We start from the raw sequence: 21,612 nt of genomic DNA on the forward strand, positions 1-21,612 counted from the left end.
ATGGACACTTACCACGCTGCATCTTGGTCCAATCCTTACTCCTCTTCAGACGAAGAGGAGATCTGCCGTTACAGTATATATATATATGTTCTGTCACTCATGGGGACAGTGTTCTGTCACTCATGGGGACACTACGTCATTGCGAAGTTTATGTCCTTAGTAAGGGTAGACATCCAAAATGTCAGCCCTTTGGGTCCTGCCATAGAGTTATATTACAAGTACCCGTCCAAGAAGGCTCCAGGTCATTGGCCACAGATAAAATTACGTCAAATCACATTATACATAGAGTAGTTTTGATTAGACTTATCATGTCAACATCTTACTTTCAAAGTCTTAGCTAGCGGTCATCATCATAATTCAAGTCGACAATCTACTGGCAAATCCTTTTTAATCCTTGTCATATGAAGAGAAATAACATAGAGAAATTATAGATAAAACTTATCGGTGCTCATTGGCCATTGGACATAAAGATTACACAACAAGTTGGAAATCGCAAATTCAACAATGAGTTGTTTGGAAGGAATCAGTTGCTAACAGCAAGCAGTACAAAGCAACCAGTAGACTGCTATTCAATGGAGTGGCTGTGTTTTAATACATTTTTTTTACATAAGTTTCTACCATATATCCAGAGAATGCCAGACTTTGATGACAAAGTTTGATGACAAACCGCTGTACCACCTTCATGTTTAAGTGAGCATATGACAAGCCAAGGTGAGTCCAAAAATGTATTGTGTGCTGCTGCATAAATTATGTAATATGCAAGGGAGATCTGTATACCGTAGCTAAGAAAGTAACACTAGCTGTATGTTGTGTAGTAAGCTGTTAGTAGCCCATGTGCCTCACCCTAATAATTTTGTCTATTTTCACCTTAATTTCACCTAACATTACTGTTCTGACTCGGTGGTGCTGCACATGTAGCCTATAACCTGTTTTTGAGAAATGTCCTGATCTAATATTGTAAGAGGTTTCATTGTCTGCTTAAATGTCCCCTTTATTTTTCCTAAGGTTCTGACTTGGTGTACAGGGGAAATACTGTAAGAGCAGCCCATGTTCAGCATTTCTCACTGTACATTTCAAAAGTGCTGAACACATAGTTATATTGACTACGTCCGTCGTCGCTCGCTCATTAATGTCTTAATCAGGTGTAGCAGTGGTAAGGATTCACTCCATTGTGCTGGAAAGAAATGCTCTGCTGTTGGGACAGCTTTATGTAGGCCCTAGCAGTTTGTGGGCACCGCTTAAGCTTATCGCTGTTATAGTGCAATTAATGTCTTGTTTAGTGTTGTGTCTTTGCTGTCATGCATCTTTGAGTCTGCCCCACCAAGATGTACATGCTAAAATCGCAGCTGGTGCAATTAATGTATTGTTTAGTTGTGTTGTGTAGTGGCTTTGCTGGCATGCATCTAAAAAAAAATATATATTTTTTGCGCAACCAAGATTTACATGCTAAAATCGCCACTGCTTAGCTTAGATAACCTATGCAGAAAAATACAAGAACATTTTTTAGGCTTAATTAGGCTTAATGATTGTGCGATTGCAGGGGAAAGCTGTTTGTGTGTAGGCAGGCAGGCTGTATGTAAGGCTGTGTGTGAAGTTGAGTGTTGAGTATACGCGGTTTCAGGTTGCAGACAGACACACAGATGGCCACAGACAGACAGACAATGATATTCCCTCCATGCCTTTCTATCTATTTGCAGACAATTCGAATGGCGCGGGCGAACTAAGAAGAACGCACCACCAGCTCCCGATAATGACAAACACGTCTGGACTTTCTTCACGGGGAGGTAAGGAGGTAATGGGAAACGCTTGACACAGACGGAACCGCATTGCATCATGGACACATGGTACCCAACTCGAGCCCTGCGGGAAAGAGACTAGCCCATTGCAGCTTTATTTATAGAATACTAATTTATGCCAAAAATAACAGTCACAGTCAAACACATTCGACCGGATAGCTCTGTTGTCGCTCATAGGCTTCAGATGCAGCTGCTGTCTAAAGGCATGCGCATCGACACGGATAAACGCAGAAGTTTGGGTTGCTGCGTGTGCAGCGTGGGTGCACACAGCTATTCGCGCCAACCAGTCAAAGCACCAGCAACAGGCCACCGGTTATCACGTTTACCCGCGGAGAAGAGTGAATGAGATAGGAGAGTGCCTCTGCTTATGGATTAAATGACAACTGATCAAGGGGGAAAACTCAAGCTTTGAAGTTGGAGTTTATGCGCAGAACGCGCGGAAATAGTCCTCATTTTGATTCACTCTGTTACACGAAAGATGGAGGGGCGCAGCTGACAGTTAGGGACCGTAGCCGCGAAGAGGAGAAGCACACCGGAGGAACCGAACTGCCAGAGGAGGGAAATGTGAGTAAACTATGAATGAGCCCTTGGCAACCTGTTTCTACCTCGAGTCCATCATGCCTATTACTGACGCTGGTATCCTGTCTTTCCCCGGTGAAGACTAGAACAATGGGTCAAATCATTTTGTTTTCATCATGTATCAATCGAATATACATTTAACTTCAGTCATGTGTTCATGCTCAAGGGCAAATAATTTGGTTATTTCTATACGGTATATATATATATATATATATCGACATCATATTGTATTTTCTGGATAAGCTGCAAAATGTTTCTATCCCAAAGATTAAATAATTGTCAATGTAGTGACATTGACCTATAGTATACGTCTCTCTTGGCATCTTTTATTTACACACAAAAACTTGTGAGGAGAAGAGGTACAGGTGGTTATGCATCCTATTCTACTTTGCGCATCAAGTCGTTGTAAGGGCTCAAGGTCCTTAAAAGGTCCCTTGCTGCGGTGGTTCCTCTTGAAATTATGCACACGAGAACGGCTATTTTATTCGCTCCGGTGACTTCCCTTTATATATTTCCTGTAACATTTGATAGGAAATGAAAATGCTATTCTTCTTCTAAGACCGGTATGTCATATTTTGAAATTGAACCCACTCATTGACGCTCATTAACAGATGCAGTCTCTGAGAAAAATGTGAATGACGTCATTGAGAAAGTATGATCCAATCTGGAGATTTTATTTATGTTTCTTTAAATGGTTTGACCCACTTGGAAATCTGAATGACATTTTGTAGTTCCCTTGTAGGAACTACAGAAAAAGACACACACACACACACACACACACACACACACACACAATGGGTTGCCAAAACAAACTCCACGGGTGTGTATTTATTCCAAATTGTACCTGTTGAGACTGAAGGTTGAACTGGGTCAGTGTGTTGGTGCTTGAGGCTGCGGAGCACCTAGTTCCACCAACTAGGGACAACATTACATCTATTTAACTACATAGCCACAGTAGTATCTGCAGGACACTCAAAGGAGAAACACACCTACAATAAATCAATTGGAGAGAGAAAATAAATACATGTAATAACTCAACTCTTTGGGCCAGTGTCTGAATGATAATGGCTTGGATCATGTGTGCAATGCATGCATATTTGTGTGTGTATCTGTGTGTGCGTCAGCGGAAAACGACTGCCCCCTCTCATGGAAGCCACTGAAGTTCAAGTCCGTCCGTGGTACTGCTGGCAATGTTAGCAGGATCCTCGATTAAAATTAAGGGAAAAATTTGGTACATTTTCATGCAAATTAAAAAAAGTTTGAAAGACAATCATGTTACCAATAATTGCTTATAATTCACCCGATGTATGTCCTTCAACCGATTATTTTTTAAATTGCACACAGAAGAAATTATAAGCAAGGTGCGAATTACGATACAGCCAGCTCTCCTAAACGCATCAAAAGTCCAACTTTTGGTGGGTCTCTAAATAATGCTAATTTAACCATTCGCCTATTTGTTTGAAATGTAGTGTTAAATATGTTTTGCGGTGTTAAATATGAAAATAAAGGCTTCCAAATTAAACAAACACCCCCACCTCTCCATCATATGGTTTAAACCATTTATCTCTATGTGGCAGAGCTGTCTACTCAGTATTGCTGAATTTCGGTCTCAGCTGAGCTCCTTTAAGCATAGATGTTCCTTTCTACTTCCCAATTTCCACCATTTGTTTGCCATGCATCCTTGATCAAAAAAATGCCTTTATTGCAATGCATTAGATTTATCAGTTGATTTATCATTGTTTGCTTTTGTCAGTCAGCTGTTTAGAGAGATCATTGCTTTGTTTTCCAGGTGCGTGTGAGTAGGCTACTGGTGTTCTCCGGTGCCATCTCTGGCCAGAAGTAGTAGACCGTTTATTTAACTTTATTATTTTCAATCAATATTTTTCTTTCCTGAATCAGCTGATGATGGTCAACAATATCCCTAGACAACAGCTAGACACCAATGCGCATCAAATCCATCAAACAAGTAGGCTATACTTTAATGACAGTAGACCTATAAGGTGACTCTTTCAGTTAGAAGATTATAGTGAATTTGTATTTGATTTTGAGTAGTCTAATAATAGGGATTTTTCATAATTAACTGGGTGACACATTACCTTTAGCTATACAGAATAGCTCATCTCACTACCATGCGTTTCCATCTCCTCCTCTCTCTCTCCTTTATTCCTTTCTTGAGCGTGCAGACGGGCTGTCAACAGTTTAGCGAAATATGTTTGGTTGTGAAAACCTGTTAATATCTATGTCCCCAAACAGATATCACTTGGTTTCCCAAATTAAGCACTGGGTAGTTGCAGGAACAGGGTTGGAGAGCCCCATGGAATACATAGTTCGGGCGGGATATCACCTGTCGCGCAGCTGAGAGGGTAGGCTACCACGGTGTAGGCCTTTTTTTTTTTACTGAGACTGGCAATCAGAGTTTATCTGCCAATTTGATTTACCACCACATCACTGGCTACTGATGGGCCTATTTGAAGTTCATAGTAATGCACATTGCAGCCTAGTCTAGTAAGTTGACCGTGTGTTAGGGTGACCATCCCAGTTTTCCCGTGATAGCTTCAGCCCCATTTCAGGTGTCCAGACTTTTCAGGCTGCAAAAAGGTCAACTTGTCAGCAAGACACATCAATTAATATAGGCCTAATCAATGATAATCACTGAATGTCATTAGGAACACGTTGTGGTGTCTTGTAACGGATGACTTCCATTCGTCAAATGGCGTGAGTATGCCGGAATTATTTTATCATGACTGATTGTGTTCATGCCACATTAAAAGGTAATTCATTTTGACCGTTTAAATTAGAGGTCGAACGATTAATCGGAATGGTCGATTAATTAGGGCCGATTTCCAGTTTTCATAACAATCGGAAATCGGTATTTTTGGGCGCCGATTTGCCGATTAAATTATTATTATTATTATTTTTTTAAAACATTTTTATACCTTTATTTAACTAGGCAAGTCAGTCAAGAACCCATTCTTATTTTCAATGACGGCCTAGGAACGGTGGCCTTGTTCAGGAGCAGAACGACAGATTTTCACATTGTCAGCTCGGGGGATCCAATCATGCAACCTTACAGTTAACGAGTCCAACGCAATAACAACCTGCCTCCCACTCGTTGCACTCCACAAGGACTGTTACGTGAATGCAGTAAGTCAATGTAAGTTGCTAGCTAGCATTAAACTTATCTTATAAAAAACAATCAATCATAATCACTAGTTAACTACACATGGTTGATGATATTACTAGATATTATCTAGCATGTCCTGCGTTGCATATAATCTGACTGAGCATACAAGCATACAAGTATCTACGTATCTGACTGAGCGGTGGTAGGCAGAAGCAGGCTAACTCAGTGCTGCCCCCTCTCATTGAGTAACTCAAGTTGAAGGTCGACCGGGTTCTTAGTTTTGTTGATGGAGTGTTTGTCTAATGACATAATACACAGATAGAGCTGAGAAATGACTGCTTTCTGTCAAGGTCAGAGTCAATAAACCATCCCAGGGTTGGCAAGGGGGTGGAGCAGGGAAGCCAGCAAATTAAAAGGAGACCCAATGCCTCATTTGAAGGTAACAGACAAAGTGAGATGGAGGCAAATAGTATTTAGATGCTAGGTTGGGAAAACTAGAAAAAAAAAACAAGGCAAAGGGTGGCTACTTTGAAGAATCTCAAATATAAAATATATTTTGATTTGTTTAACACTTTTTTGGCTACTACATTATTCCATATATGTTATTTCATAGTTTTGAGGTCTTCACTATTTTATTATACAATGTAGAAAATAGTAAAAATAAAGAAAAACCCTTGAATGAGTAGGTGTGTCCAAACTTTTGACTAGTAATGTAAGTCTTGGAAGGACTTAAAACTTCTTATGGCTTAGATCTCGCTAACGGGATCGATATGACAACAGCCAGTGAAAGTGCAGGGCGCCAAATTCAAACAACATAAATCTAATAATTACAATTCCTCAAACATACAAGTATTTTACACCATTTTAAAAATAAACTTGTTGTTAATCCCACCACAGTGTCCGATTTCAAAAAGGCTTTACGACGAAAGCACACCAAACGATTATGTTAGGTCAGTACCTAGTCACAGAAAAACACAGCCATTTTTCCAGCCAAAGAGAGGAGTCACAAAAAGCAGAAATAGAGATCAAATTAATCACTAACCTTTGATGATCTTCATCAGATGACACTCATAGGACTTCATGTATGTTTTGTTCGATAAAGTTCATATTTATATCCAAAAATCGCAGTTTACATTGGCGCATTACTTTTCTGTAATGTTTTGCTTCCAAAACATCCGGTGATTTTGCAGAGAGCCACATCAATTTACAGAAATACTCATCATAAATGTTGCTGAAAATACAAGTGTTATGCATGGAACTTTAGATAAACTTCTCCTTAATGCAACCGCTGTGTCAGATTTTGAAAAAGCTTTACCGAAAAAGCTCACCATACAATAATCTGAGTACGGCGCTCAGACACAAAAACAAGCGATACAGATATCCGCCATGTTGTGGAGTCAACAGAAGTCAGAAATAGCAATATAAATATTCACTTACCTTTGATGATCTTCATCAGAATGCACTCCCAGGAATCCCAGTTCCACAATAAATGTTTGTTTTGTTCAATAAAGTCCATAATTCATGTCCAAATACCTCCTTTTTGTTCGCGCCTTTAGTTCACAAATCCAAATTCACGATGCGCAGGCCAGATGAAAAGTCAAAATATTCCATTACAGTTCGTAGAAACATGGCAAATGATGTATAGAATCAATCTTTAGGATGTTTTTAACATAAATCTTCAATAATGTTTCAACCAGAGAACTCCTTTGTCTTTAGAAATGCAATGGAACGCAGCTACCTCTCACGGGAGCGCGCCTGAATGAGCTCATGGCACTCTGGCAGACCTCTTACTCAATCAGCTCTCATTCTCTCCTCCTTCATAGTAGAAGCCTCAAACAAGGTTCTAAAGACTGTTGACATCTAGTGGAAGCCTTAGGAAATGCAATCAGACCAAATTTACACTGTATCTTGGATAGGCAAAGAGTTGAAAAACTACAAACTCAGATTTCCCACTTCCTGGTCACAGACATCATTAAAACAGTTTTAGAAACTTCAGAGTGTTTTCTATCCAAATCCACTAATAATATGCAAATCTTAGCTTCTGGGCCTGAGTAGCAGGCAGTTTACTCTGGGCACCTTATTCATCCAAGCTACTCAATACTGCCCCCAAGCCATATTAACAAACTATAGTTTTGGCAAGTCGGTTAGGACATCTACTTTGTGAATGACACAAGTAAATTCACCAATAATTGTTTACAGACAGATTATTTCACTGTATCACAATTCCAGTGGGTCAGAAATTTAAATACACTAAGTTGACTGTGCCTTTAAATGACTCGGAAAATTCCAGAAAATTATGTCATGGCTTTAGAAACTTCTGTTAGGCTAATTTGAGTCAATTGGAGGTGTACCTGTGGATGTATTTCAAGGCCTACCTTCAAATGCAGTGCCTCTTTGCTTGACATCATTGGAAAATCAAAAGAAATCAGCCAAGACATCAGAAAGAAAATGTTAGACCTCCACAAGTCTGGTTCATCCTTGGGAGCAATTTCCAAATGACTGAAGGTACCACGTTCATCTGTAAAAACAGTAGTATGCAAATATAAACACCATGGGACCACGCAGCCATCATACCGCTCAGGAAGGAGACGTGTTCTGTCTCCTAGAGATGAATGTACTTTGGTGCGAAAAGTGCAAATCAATCCCAGAACAACAGCAAAGGACATTGTGAAGATGCTGGAGGAAACATGTACAAACGTATCTATATTGACATAACCTGAAAGGCCGCTCAGCAAGGAAGAAGCCACTGCTCCAAAACCGCCATGAAAAAGCCAGACTACAGTTTGCAACTGCACATGGGGACAAATATCGTACTTTTTGGAGAAATGTCCTCTGGTCTGATGAAACAAAAATAGAACTGTTTGGCCATGATGACCATCGTTATGTTTGAAGGAAAAGGGGGGATGCTTGCAAGCCAAACAACACCATCCCAACCGTGAAGCACGAGGGTGGCAGCATCATGTGGTGGGGTTGCTTTGCTGCAGGAGGGACTGTTGCACTTCACAAACTAGATGGCATCATGAGGATGGAAAATTATGTGGATATATTGAAGCAACATCTCAAAATCTCATTCAGGAAGTTAAAGCTTGGTCACAAATGGGTCTACCAAATGGACAATGACCCCATGCATACTTCCAAAGTTGTGGCAGAATGGCTTAAGGATAATAAAGTCAAGGTATTGGAGTGGCCATCACAAAGCCCTGACCTCAATCCTATAGAACATTTGTGGCAGAACTGAAAAAGCGTGTGCGAGCAAGGAGGCCTACAAACCTGACTCAGTTACACCAGTTGTGTCAGGAGGAATGGGCCAACATTCACCCAACTTATTGTGGAAGGCTACCCGAAACGTTTGACCCAAGTTAAACAATTTAAAGGCAATGCTACCTAATGCTAATTGAGTGTATGTAAACTTATGACCCACTGGGAATGTGATGAAAGAAATAAAAGCTTAAATAAATTATTCTCTCTACTATTATTCTGACATTTCACATTCTTAAAATTAAGTGGTGATCCTAACTGACCTAAGACGGGGAATTTTTACGATGATTAATTGTCAGGAATTGTGAAAAACTGAGTTTAAATGTATTTGGCTAAGGTGTATGTAAACTTGTCCCCAAGTCCACATTATTTTAAAGAACAGTAAATAAGTACTCCCATTCAATTCTGTCGAATCCCTTCACTGCGTCTAGGGAGATGACCACCTCAGGGGAGTTAGAGAAATGTTTATAATAAATAATGTTAAACGGCATTCGAATATTAAAAAACAAATACGTATCTGTCCTTTATAAAGCTGGTTTGTTCCTCTGATATGAGTCCTGGTAAGACTACTTCCAGTGGCCTCACTATCACCTCCTCCAGCACCTTTACATCCACATTAAGGAGGCTTAGGGGCCTAAATGAAGAACAGGAAGTGGGGTCTTTCCCCTCCTTAAGGAGAAGCGCTATTGAAGCCTGTGTAAGTGTAGGTGGTACCGAGCCACGTTTAAGTGACTCATTATACATAGATACATGTAAAGGGGCTGGCTAACTTGGTATGGCATTTCTTAAAGAACTCAGTTGGAAACCCATCAGGCCCTGGAGCCTTGCTGTTTTGCATTGACTTGATAGACTGAATAACTTCTTCAAGGCTGAGAGGGGAATCAAGGTCATCTGCAGTTTCAGCCTCAACTGTGGGAGTTTCCAGTTCACCCAAAAATGTAGTCATATTGGCAGTATCTGATGGAAATTCAGACATATACAGGGAGGAATATAAATATTTGAAGGTATCATTGATCCCCGTAGGGTCAGAAATCAAGTTATGAAAGGAATCTTTCATTTGGGGAATCAGACCAGTAGCAGCACTGCATTTTAATTGGTGTGCGAGCAGACGACTTGCCCTGTAGCCATGTTCTTAGTAGGTACCACGTGAATGCAATTGTAACCATTCTGCATCTGTAGTGGACAAAATATGTAATTCAGATTGGTCTAAATCAAGGATGGCTTTAGAGAGTTCTTCTAGTTTAGCTTTCCAAGTTTTGTTTAAATGAGAAGAATAATAAATAATTTATCTTCTAAGATAGGCCTTAAGTGATTCCCATAAGAGAGAATGAGCTTGTCTGATTTGAACAAATAAAATGATCAATAGAAGTGGAGATAACGTTACAGAAGTCTGCATCAGACAGGAGAAGATAATTAAATCTCCAACAGAGAGGAGTACGAGCTTGTCCTGATAGGACTATGTCGAGGGCTAAAGGTCCATGGTCAGAAATTACAAAGGGTAAATATTCAGAAGGTGACGTTTGGAAGTAACTTGTGATCAATAAAATAATAGTCAATACATGAAAAAGAATGGTGTACATGTAAAAAGAAAGAATACTCTCTTGCATGGGGATTCTGAAATCTCCAAGGATCTGTACACCCGTTCTGAACCATAAAATCTAAGAAGGACTTTGACATAGAAGAAGGAGACATAGTTCTGGGGTTGGAGCGGTCTAACGCTGGGTTAATAACACAATTCAGATCCCTGCCAAATATCAAAAGATAGGTGTTCAGAGAAGGGATTTTCCCCAGCAACCCATTGGCAAATTCAACATCAAAATTGGGAGCATATACATTGACCAATGTGTGTGTGCCAAATGGTGCCAGTTATGATTAAATATTTCCCATTACTGTCTGAAATAACATTAGTAGTAGAGAAATGTAGTATTTTAATAATCAAAATTGCAACCCCTCTGGCTTTGGAGTTAAAGTCTGACTGGAAAACCTGACTGAACCTGGTGTTTGGTAGCCTTGAGTGATCTTTAATGCGTAAATGTAAAAATACCACATCTGCTTTTATCATTTTCAAATGGGAGAAGACCCTAGACCTCTTGACAAGTTTATTCATTATCTTAGTATTCCAAGATAAAAACTTTATAGGATTAGGCCGACCTATTCCAATATTACTATTATTAGCATTGTTAGCCATCTAAAATATTGAAAGGAAAAAGGTGTGAAAACAGACCAAGCATTTACAAAGATAACAGAGAACTGATTAAAAACATTTAAAAATAATAAAAAAGGACCAAAAAAGGTCACTCCCCCTCCCCTCCCACCCCACCCCACCCAAACCCAAAGTCTCCTTTCCCAGCGAATGGAGACAGCAGGTTGACGTTTGCGAAGCTTCGGTGCATATAAACAGAAAATATTATTATCCTGATGTGGAGAGGCTCCATAGCACGAGTAATGAAAAACAATTGAAAAGGCCTTAACAAAACAGTAAAACGGAACTGTCCTGATTTGGGCAGTCTTCAATAAGTGCAACACGTGGAATGTGTCTTAGTGTCTTAAGGATGGACAAATAAGTGTCCCGCAGTATGTTACCCGATTACAAAAAAGAAAAGGGGCTGAGTATCTGTACATGTACACATGATCAATGGGGCATAATAAAGGGGTGAAAAGGCCTTCAGTAAGTATCTAGATGAAAAAACGATTAAAGGAAAGCTCTGAAAAAGCCTGGAATTGTAGCCATGCATTACTACGCTAGCCATCTAGCCAAATAAAAAAAGACCTCTCAAACATGTACAGTGCCTTGCGAAAGTATTCGGCCCCCTTGAACTTTTCGACCTTTTGCCACTTTTCAGGCTTCAAACATAAAGATATAAAACTGTATTTTTTTGTGAAGAATCAACAACAAGTGGGACACAATCATGAAGTGGAACGACATTTATTGGATATTTCAAACTTTTTTAACAAATCAAAAACTGAAAAATTGGGCGTGCAAAATTATTCAGCCCCTTTACTTTCAGTGCAGCAAACTCTCTCCAGAAGTTCAGTGAGGATCTCTGAATGATCCAATGTTGACCTAAATAACTGATGATGATAAATACAATCCACCTGTGTGTAATCAAGTCTCAGTATAAATGCACCTGCACTGTGATAGTCTCAGAGGTCCGTTAAAAGCGCAGAGAGCATCATGAAGAACAATGAACACACCAGGCAGGTCCAAGATACTGTTGTGAAGAAGTTTAAAGCTGGATTTGGATACAAAAAGATTTCCCAAGCTTTAAACAAGTGTCCCACTTGTTGTTGATTCTTCACAAAAAAACACAGTTTTATATCTTTATGTTTGAAGCCTGAAATGTGGCAAAAGGTCGCAAAGTTCAAGGGGGCCGAATACTTTCGCAAGGCACTGTAGCTTAAATAACAACCACACAAGACAGCATTAGTAATTTTTATTAGAGTTCAGTAGTGTTTATGCAGAGTAGAAAAGGAATGCCAAGAGTTGGAAAAAGGCCCTGCCATAAAAATCGCAATAGACAGGTCAAGGCAGGCAGGGGTCAGTAAACCAGAGGTGGGGCAACGATACCAGGCGGCAGGCAGCTCAGGGTCAGGCAGAGGTTGGTAATCCAGATGGGGGCAAATGTACAGGTTGGTAGGCAGGCTCAGGGGCAGGCAGAGTGGTCAGGCAGGCGGGCTTGGAGTCAGGACAGGCAAGGGTCAAAACCAGGAGGGTGAGAAAAGAGAGACTGGAAAAAGCAGGAGCTGAGACACGAAATGCTGTTTGACTTGAACAAACAAGACGGACTGGCAACAGACAATCAGAGATCACAGGTATAAGTACACAGGGGATAATGGGGAAGATGGGCGACACCTGGAGGGGGGTGGAGACAATCACAAAGACAGGGTGAAACAGATCAGAGTAGGTCAAATATCCAAGAAACGGCTCAGAAGTGACTGTCGAACCAACGCTGGGCGTCCTCGTGGGAGTTGAACTGTAGCTTCCCCTGGCATGTTCAACGTGGAGACGAGCAGGGAAGCAGAGTTAGAATGTAACTTTCTTCTCATGAAGCTTGCGTTTCACATCGAGGAATTTAGCTCTCTTCTTGGAGGCACTTCAGCTGAGGTCAGGAAAGATGAACACCTTTAGTCTGCAGAAGTGTAGCTGGTCTCTGCCCTGCCTCAGTAGTAGTGAAAACGGACGATAAACACAGGCTTAGAGTTGTCGTCTCCGCCCGCTGTGGAAGGGACAATGCGTTGGGCTCTGTCCAGCTTTGGGAGTGATGGAACGATGGCCGGACCCAGCACCTACACAAATAAGTCTGACATGAACTTAACTGAGTCCCCTCCTTCAAGTTTCTCTGGTATACCAACAACCCGAAGATTTCAACGGCGAGAACGGGGTTCCAGGTCACCGGTCTTGTCAATCAGCTTTTGGTTTTCGGAGCTCAGACAGGCAACCGTTTTCTCAAGGGCTACTATGCGATCACTGCAGTCACACAGGTCATGGTCAAAGCCATCAAGTCGGCAGCCTTGTTCATCTGCAGCAGCTTGGACACCATTCAGGACGACGAAGAAGGGGGCCAGAGCAGCATCGATGGCAGTTTTGAGCTGAGTGGCAATGGTAGCTGTAATTTCCGAGATCAGAACCGTATGGAGGTTCTGAAGATCTGTGGGGAGTGTGACCGCGTGAGACTGCGTAACGGTTGGACTGGAGTCGGTGCCATTACCATTCACATTTGCCATAGCGGTTGAAACGTTAGTTACAGGTCTTCTGCTCCTAAGATCATGTGACATTTGAATCAAAAAGGTAACTTACGAACTCATCAATCAAATCTAATAAACTCAGCAAAAAAATAAACATCCTCTCACTGTCAACTGCGTTTTTTTTCCAGCAAACTTAACATGTGTAAATATTTGTATGAACATAACAAGATTCAACAACTGAGACATAAACTGAACAAGTTCCACAGACTAACATAAATGGAATAATGTGTACCTGAACAAAGGGGGGGACAAAATCAAAAGTAACAGTAAGGATCTGGTTTGGCCACCAGCTGCATTGAGTACTGCAGTGCATCTCCTCCTCATGGACTGCACCAGATTTGCCAGTTCTTGCTGTGAGGTGTTACCCCACTCTTCCACCAAGGCACCTGCAAGTTCCTGGAAATTTCTGGGATGAATGGCCCTAGGCCTCACCCGCCGATCGAATAGGTCCCAGACGTGCTAAATGGGATTGAGATCTGTGCTCTTCGCTGGCCATGCCAGAACACTGACATTCCTGTCATGCAGGAAATCACGCACAGAACGAGCAGTATGGCTGGTGGCATTGTCATGCCAGGATGAGCCTGCAGGAAGGGTACCACATGAGGGAGGAGGATGTCTTCCCTGTAACGCACAGCGTTGAGATTGCCTGCAATGACAACAAGCTCAGTCCGATGATTCTGTGGCACACCGCCACAGACCATAACGGACCCTCCACCTCCAAATCGATCCCGCTCCAGAGTACAGGCCCTGGTGTAACGCTCATTCCTTCGACGATAAACACGAATCCGACCATCACCCCTAGTGAGACAAAACCGCGACTCGTCAGTGAAAAGCACTTTTTGCCAGTCCTGTCTGGTCCAGCGACGGTGGGTTTGTGCCCATAGGCGACGTTGTTGCCGGTGATGTCTGGACCTGCCTTACAACAGGCCTACAAGCCCTCAGTCCAGCCTCTCTCAGTCTATTGCGGACAGTCTGAGCACTGATGGAGGGTTTGTGATGGAGGGTTTCCTGGTGTAACTCAGGCAGTTGTTCTTGCCATCCTGTACCTGACCCGCAGGTGTGATGTTCAGATGTACCGATCCTGTGCAGGTGTTGTTACACATGGTCTGCCACTGCTAGGATGATCAGCTGTCCATCATGTCTCCCTGTAGCTCTGTCTTAGGCGTCTCACTTACGGACATTGCAATTTCTTGCCCTGGCCACGTCTGCAGTCCTCAAGCCTCCTTGCAGCATGCCTACGGCACGTTCACGCAGATGAGCAGGGACCCTGGGCATCTCTCTTTTGGTGTTGGAGTTAGCAGGAAGGCCTCTTTAGTGTCCTAAGTTTTCATAACTGCAACTTTTTTTTGTTTTACCCCTTTTTCTCCCCAAATTTCATGGTATCCAATTGTTGTCTCATCGCTACAACTCCCGTACGGGTTCGGGAGAGACGAAGGTTGAAAGTCATGCGTCCTCCGATACACAACCCAACCAGCCGCACTGCTTCTTAACACAGCGCGCATCCAACCCGGAAGCCAGCCGCACCGTGCACCTGGCAACCTTGGTTAGCGCGCACTGCACCCGGCCCGCCACAGGAGTCGCTGGTGCGCGATGAGACAAGGACATCCCTACCGACCAAGCCCTCCCTAACCCGGACGACGCTAGGCCAATTGTGCGTCGCCCCACGGATCTCCCGGTCGCGGCCGGTTACGACAGAGCCTGGGCGCGAACCCAGGGACTCTGATGGCACAGCTGGCACAGCTGGCACAGCTTAACCACTGTGCCACCCGGGAGGCCTATAACTGTGACCTTAATTGCCTACTGTCTGTAAGCTGTTCGTGTCTTAACGACCGTTTCACAGGTGCATGTTCATTAATTGTTTATGGTTCATTGAACAAGCATGGGAAACAGTGTTTAAACCGTTTACAATGAAGATCTGTGAAGTTATTTGGAATTTTACAAATTATCTTTGAAAAACAGGGTCCTGAAAAAGGGACATTTGTTTTTTTTTGCTGAGTTTATGTAAGAAAGTGGAATGCGAAGTAAACATTTGGCATAATTAACTAATATGTAGGATCCTCGTCCACAAGCTTCTTCTCCATTCACGTGCTCAACCTGAATCCTAAAACGTTATTTTGATTAGTGAATTTCACGGTTATAGTCAGTGGTAGTTGTGAAATACACACAATCTTGAATGCGGTTGTAACCAATCAACATTCAGGATTAGACTCACCCATGGTATAACATTATTTTAAATATTCCCCATGTATTGTTAATGGGGCACTGCCACTTCTGCCATTAAATGTTTTAGTGCCATGTAAATACATCATAATGCAGAAACCTCAATGGCCCAACTCTCTAAAGTCATTTTCATTGGCACTTTGAAGTCAACCCAGGATAGGGCTGTGTTCAGTGGGCTAGCTCACATTGCGTTTCCACTTCCTCCAGAAATTTGCAATGGTGTCATGTTGCTAGGTAGCCAATGTGTGACTGCACCTGGATTTGCTAATGTTAGCTAGCAAGATGTTGAAGAATTTATTTCACACTCACCATGCTGTAACTAAAATTACCCTATACTCCTGCCAGTGCCAGCCAGACTCAGAGCCATATATTTAGCTTGCTGACGTTAGCTAGCTAGCTAAACAGTTAGCATCATGGCTAGCAGGCTAGCTACTTAGCTTAATTCCTACCTTTCTTGGCTATTAGCTAGCTAACCAAGCAAACCAGGCGACAGGTTTTATATGATGTAGATAGCTAGCTATATAGCTTTCAATACGACCTGACCAGATACAATTCCTGCTAGCTCACAATAGCTAGCTAGCTTGTTTCAACTCTGATTTGATAGCTAATGTTAGGTAGCTAACGTTCGAGGGCTGACTGTTCTCATAAAAGTTTATTTGTTAGTGGAAAAATGTATGAAGGGTCATGTCTGACAACTGCAGTACTGCTTGTCCATATGCTAGCTAACAGCAACAAGCCCAGATGAGCTAGCTAACATTGTGTCAGCGTCAAGCAGTGATCAGCTTGGTGGTTGCATAGTAAGGGAGTCACCAGCTCAAATTCTAATCGAGCTGGCACCAGTTGGGAAACTGGGCAGTGCTGGCCCGAGTTTCCCTCAACCCAGCTTGAATTTGAAAATTCCATTCGAGCTAGCTCTAATTTGGCCCTCATTTTAAGTGCCACTGGAAACGGGGCTTAAATAGATGGCTCTGCCTTGAGCCATTTCCATTACCGTACCATCAGCCTATCAACAGCCTCAATACTGCAGTGAAATTCTTCTGTCTCAGCCAATCATTGGCTGTTTCTCTCAGGGGAAATCAGTCTTTCATCTCATAAAATATCAAAGCCACTGACTGATACCCAAAGGCCTGGAGCTAAATGGCAAATACGCAATGCACAACAAACAGAATATAGCTATATTTAGTATGCTAGTTCAAAACCACAACATGTAATATTATAAGGAACAAATGCAGTGACCGATTGCCCAGTTTTGTAGGGTGCAGATTGGGTGAGTGAAAGGTCAATGTTGAGTATCTTCAAAAGTTGACAAATTCAGTTTCGAATATGGGGTATGACTTCAACAGATATATTTTTTCCCTATTCTGTCTTGTTCTAAGGGCAGTTCGAACTAATGTGATTGGTTGAAGCTCAACAGTCAGTGGGCAGAGCTTGCGCTAGGTGGAAGGTTGATGATGGATGGGGTGCAGGGCAGAACACGCAGGATGCTATACATGCTATACAAGGTTGCTGGTTCATATTCCACCCTAACTTTAGCCCTAAACTAAATAATTTGGAAGTACTTGCTTAAACTTAACTAATCAAATGTCAAGGAAAACTCCACTGAGCATTCATGAATGTCTTGAAACTTGGTTCAACCCGTTCAAATCTCCCATTGCACTCATCTCTTGCTCTCGACAGAAAAGCAAAGCCTTTTACTCCCTCTTTATCTTTAGCACTAAATTATCCATTCATCATCAGAATGTCCTCATGTCAAAAAGTGCCTTTTGATGGTTTGTCTTGATGTCTCTTTTCCCTCTGATTGACTCACTGACTGTGCAATGACAGATGACGATGTGTACAAAGCAGTACTGTAAATGAACGCTTTGGTGGGTGATTCAAAACATTGCATGAACTCAATGTGCTAGTACTTTATGGCCCTGCATAACTACCAGCATAGCAACTAGTCTATAATCCATTTGAATTACAGTGCCTTTACTTTATTAGGTGAAACAGAGCTGAGGGCTCTTATTCCAGCCCTGGTCCCCCAAGCACTTATCTATCCCTATTCCCCACTAATCCATTGTGGAGAGACTGGTTCTAAATGCTGTTATTGGGATTGTACTGCAGTTCCCTTTTCCCTGAGCACTCAGTGTGTTAAAAGCATAGCTGTGTCATCGTGATGGCTACTGTGCTGTACATCTGAGAGATACTTTTGGCATACAGCCAGGCCATGGTTAGTCAGTCCTCCTAGACCCAGACGTTGCTTATCTGAACTGAGATCCAATTTATACCACACATGCAGACAACAGCGGCTAAAGTCTGGCTTTATGTATCAAGGAAGCCATGGACTATGCATGTCAATTGGATGTGGCTATACAGACAGTATCTCCGGTGTGTATTGTAGGCTGAGAATGAGTAATGGCGAGTGTATGTGTGGAACCCGCTCTCAGCAAGGACAATTGTCCAGAAGAGAGAACATGTTCCATTCTTTTTGCCATCCTCCAGAGAGATAAGTGGATGTTTTCACTACCCCATACCAAAGAGTCTTGAGAGCAGTATTGCTGTAACATTCCATTTGACAATCTATTTAAGTTCAGGTGAAAGTGCCATGGGAACAATAACATGTACAGTATATCACAAAAGTGAGTACACCCCTCACATTTTTGTAAATATTTGAGTATATCTTTTCATGTGACAACACTGAAGAAATGACACTTTGCTACAATGTAAAGTAGTGTGTACAGCTTGTAAAACAGTGTACATTTTCTGTCCCCTCAAAATAACTCAACACACAGCCATTAATATCTAAACCGCTGGCAACAAAAGTGAGTACACCCCTAAGTGAAAATGTCCAAATTGGACCCAAAGTGTCAATATTTTGTGTGGCCACCATACTTTTCCAGCACTGCCTTAACCCTCGTGGGCATGGAGTTCACCAGAGCTTCACAGGTTGCCACTGGAGTCCTCTTCCACTCCTCCATTACGACATCACGGAGCTGGTGGATGTTATAGGCCTTGCACTCCACCTTCCGTTTGAGGATGCCCCACAGATGCTCAATAGGGTTTAGGTCTGGAGACATGCTTGGCCAGTCCATCGCATTTACCCTCCGCTTCTTTAGCAAGGCAGTGGTCGTCTTGGAGGTGTGTTTGGAGTCGTTATCATGTTGGAATACTGCCCTGCGGTCCAGTCTCCGAAGGGAGGGGATCATGCTCTGCTTCAGTATGTCACAGTACATTTTGGCATTCATGGTTCCCTCAATGAACTGTAGCTCCCCAGTGCCGGCAGCACTCATGCAGCCCAGACCATGACACTCCCACCACCATGCTTGACTGTAGGCAAGACACACTTGTCTTTGTACTCCTCACCTGGTTGCCGCCACACACGCTTGACACCATCTGAACCAAATAAGTTTATCTTGGTCTCATCAGACCACAGGACATGGTTCCAGTAATCCATGTCCTTAGTCTGCTTGTCTTCAGCAAACAGTTTGCAGGTTTTCTTGTGCATCATCTTTAGAAGAGGCTTCCTTCTGGGACGACAGCCATGCAGACCAATTTGATGCAGTGTACGGCGTATGGTCTGAGCACTGACAGGCAGACCCCCCACCCCTTCAACCTCTGCAGCAATGCTGGCAGCACTCATACGTCTATTTCCCAAAGACAACTTCTGGATATGACACTGAGCATGTGCACTCAACTTCTTTGGTCGACCATGGCGAGCCCTGTTCTGAGTGGAGCCTGTCCAGTTAAACCACTGTATGGTCTTGGCCACCGTGCTGTAGCTCAGTTTCAGGGTCTTGGCAATCTTCTAATAGCCCAGGCCATCTTTATGTAGAGCAACAATTATTTTTTTCAGATCCTCAGAGAGTGCTTTGCCATGAGGTGCCATGTTGAACTTCCAGTGACCAGTCAGTATGAGGGAGTGTGAGAGCGATGACACCAAATTTAACACACCTGCTCCCCATTCACACCTGAGACCTTGTAACACTAACGAGTCACATGACACCGGGAAGGGAAAATGGCTAATTGGGCCCAATTTTGACATTTTCACTTAGGGGTGTACTCACTTTTGTTGCAGCGGTTTAGAAATTAATGGCTGTGTGTTGAGTTATTTTGAGGGGACAGCACATTTACACTGTTATACAAGCTGTGCACTCACTACTTTACATTGTAGCAAAGTGTAATTTATTCAGTGTTGTCACATGAAAAGATATACTCAAATATTTACAAAAATGTGAGGGGTGTACTCACTTTTGTGATTTACTGTGTTTTCAGCTCCATACACAAGTAGCCTGTTGTCTTGCATCTTCATTCATTAGGGTCTGTGAGCCGAGCGCGGTGCTGTTCAGCGGTAGTGATGCTGAAATCAGCGATCAACTGTCTTCTGTTTACTTTGCGCTGATTCTGGTGTTCTCCATGGTGCTGAATGCTCGTGCGCCAGTATTAGGGTACAACAATGGATTACCGCAGGACAGTTTAGATGTATTAATTTATTTTCTGCTTTTCACAGAAACTGTACTTTGGGCTACTGTACTATTCTTTAAACAAGTGTAGCTAAGGTTATGTATTACCAAACCTCAATGATAACGCACCAGTTCTCAGCTGCAGGCAAAAGAACACGGGAGCCCCGAGGGATAGATTCAAGGAGAAACAGATAAGAGGTATTGGAACGAATACAATACATAATTGTAAGGTCATTGTGCTTGGACCCTGCACCACCCCTGCAAAATACAAAACATTAACTCTGCTCCCTGCGAACACAGCTGGGACCGACTGTACCAACGCTTGGAGGAGGGAATCGGCGTTGAAACAACCCGCATATGCGGCTACTCATCTGGCTCTGATCGCACTAGTTATTCAGTAGCAGCGGAGGGATTAGGCTATGATAATAACCTGTTACACAGCACATGTATCGATGGCTATAGCTGTCTAAAGGCCAGAACATTCACCTCGTGAGTGACAAATGAATGCGCACGGTAGGTCATATGGATGAGGATTTTGCAACAATGCCGGCAAAGGACAAAGCGGAGAATCGGTCGCTCCAGTACCAGCAAACTTTGGTGAGTTCTTGTGGGATAAGCCCTTACCCTTCATTATTTGTTCATGTAAAGTTATGAGTGCAAATCACGTGGCGATATGCACCATGAATTTTAAATCCCGGGACACAGTCAATGTTTCAGAACAATGTCCGGGACACGGTCAGTTTCAGAACAATGTCATTCACAGAACACTGGAATCCCAGAGAGTCTGATGGTTCTTTTTCCTCCGTATACTTGTTGTGACTGGGCTGCTGGTCTGCTTGCGAAAATATGTGGCAGCGACTAATAGATTCAAGACAAACATCCATTTCAAAAGCCGGGCAATTTCAAAAGCTGGACACCGGCATTTTGTGTGTATGCGTGTGTGTGTGTTTGATTGCCTGTGTGTATGTGACAGTGATTCGTGGTTTGTATTCCAGTGTGAAATGTTGATCTCAACCAACTGGGCACATAGGTCAATTCAACGTCTATTCGACGTTGGTTCAACGTCATTGAATTGAAATTACGAGGAAACAACGTTGATTCAATCAGTGTGTGTCCAGTGGGAAGGAAGAGTTACAATACGGAGTGGCTAGTTGGACTTAAAAGGCTGCCCGCCGGTTGGTGATAACGCACTCAGTCGTGATCATCCATCGTTTAGCGCTATTTTGATAGCGCTCTGGAGTGGAGCAGAGCATGAAAGGTGTTTGCCAGGTTTAACTGATTTATTAAGTGAATGACTGGTTGGCTGTTTTTTAAAATTCAGAAATGCACAAGGTAGGGTACTGTGTATAGAGCTAGGCTATATCACTGCAGAGGCCTACTCTCATCCTTTTGTGCTGTCTATCTATCCTCCTCCCCTTTTCCACCATCCTCTCACTCTCTCCAACCT

The 21,612-nt window shown here is 42.6% G+C and overlaps 1 protein-coding gene across 1 annotated transcript in view; it reads left to right on the top strand.

The window, feature by feature from the left end:
• Positions 1–1,603: 1,603 nt before the first annotated feature.
• Positions 1,604–21,612, top strand: part of LOC110508195 (chloride channel protein 2) — a 117,699-nt gene continuing 97,690 nt past the window's right edge. The window contains exon 1 of the mRNA XM_090224882.1: positions 1,604–2,360. Within this exon, the coding sequence (XP_090081008.1) occupies positions 2,220–2,360 (141 nt within the window). The 5' untranslated portion in view covers positions 1,604–2,219. The remainder of the gene's footprint in view (positions 2,361–21,612) is intronic.

Source organism: Oncorhynchus mykiss, chromosome 28, assembly GCF_057628025.1.
Source record: "Oncorhynchus mykiss isolate SJ-2025 chromosome 28, ASM5762802v1, whole genome shotgun sequence".
Classification (NCBI taxonomy): Eukaryota; Metazoa; Chordata; class Actinopteri; order Salmoniformes; family Salmonidae; genus Oncorhynchus; species Oncorhynchus mykiss.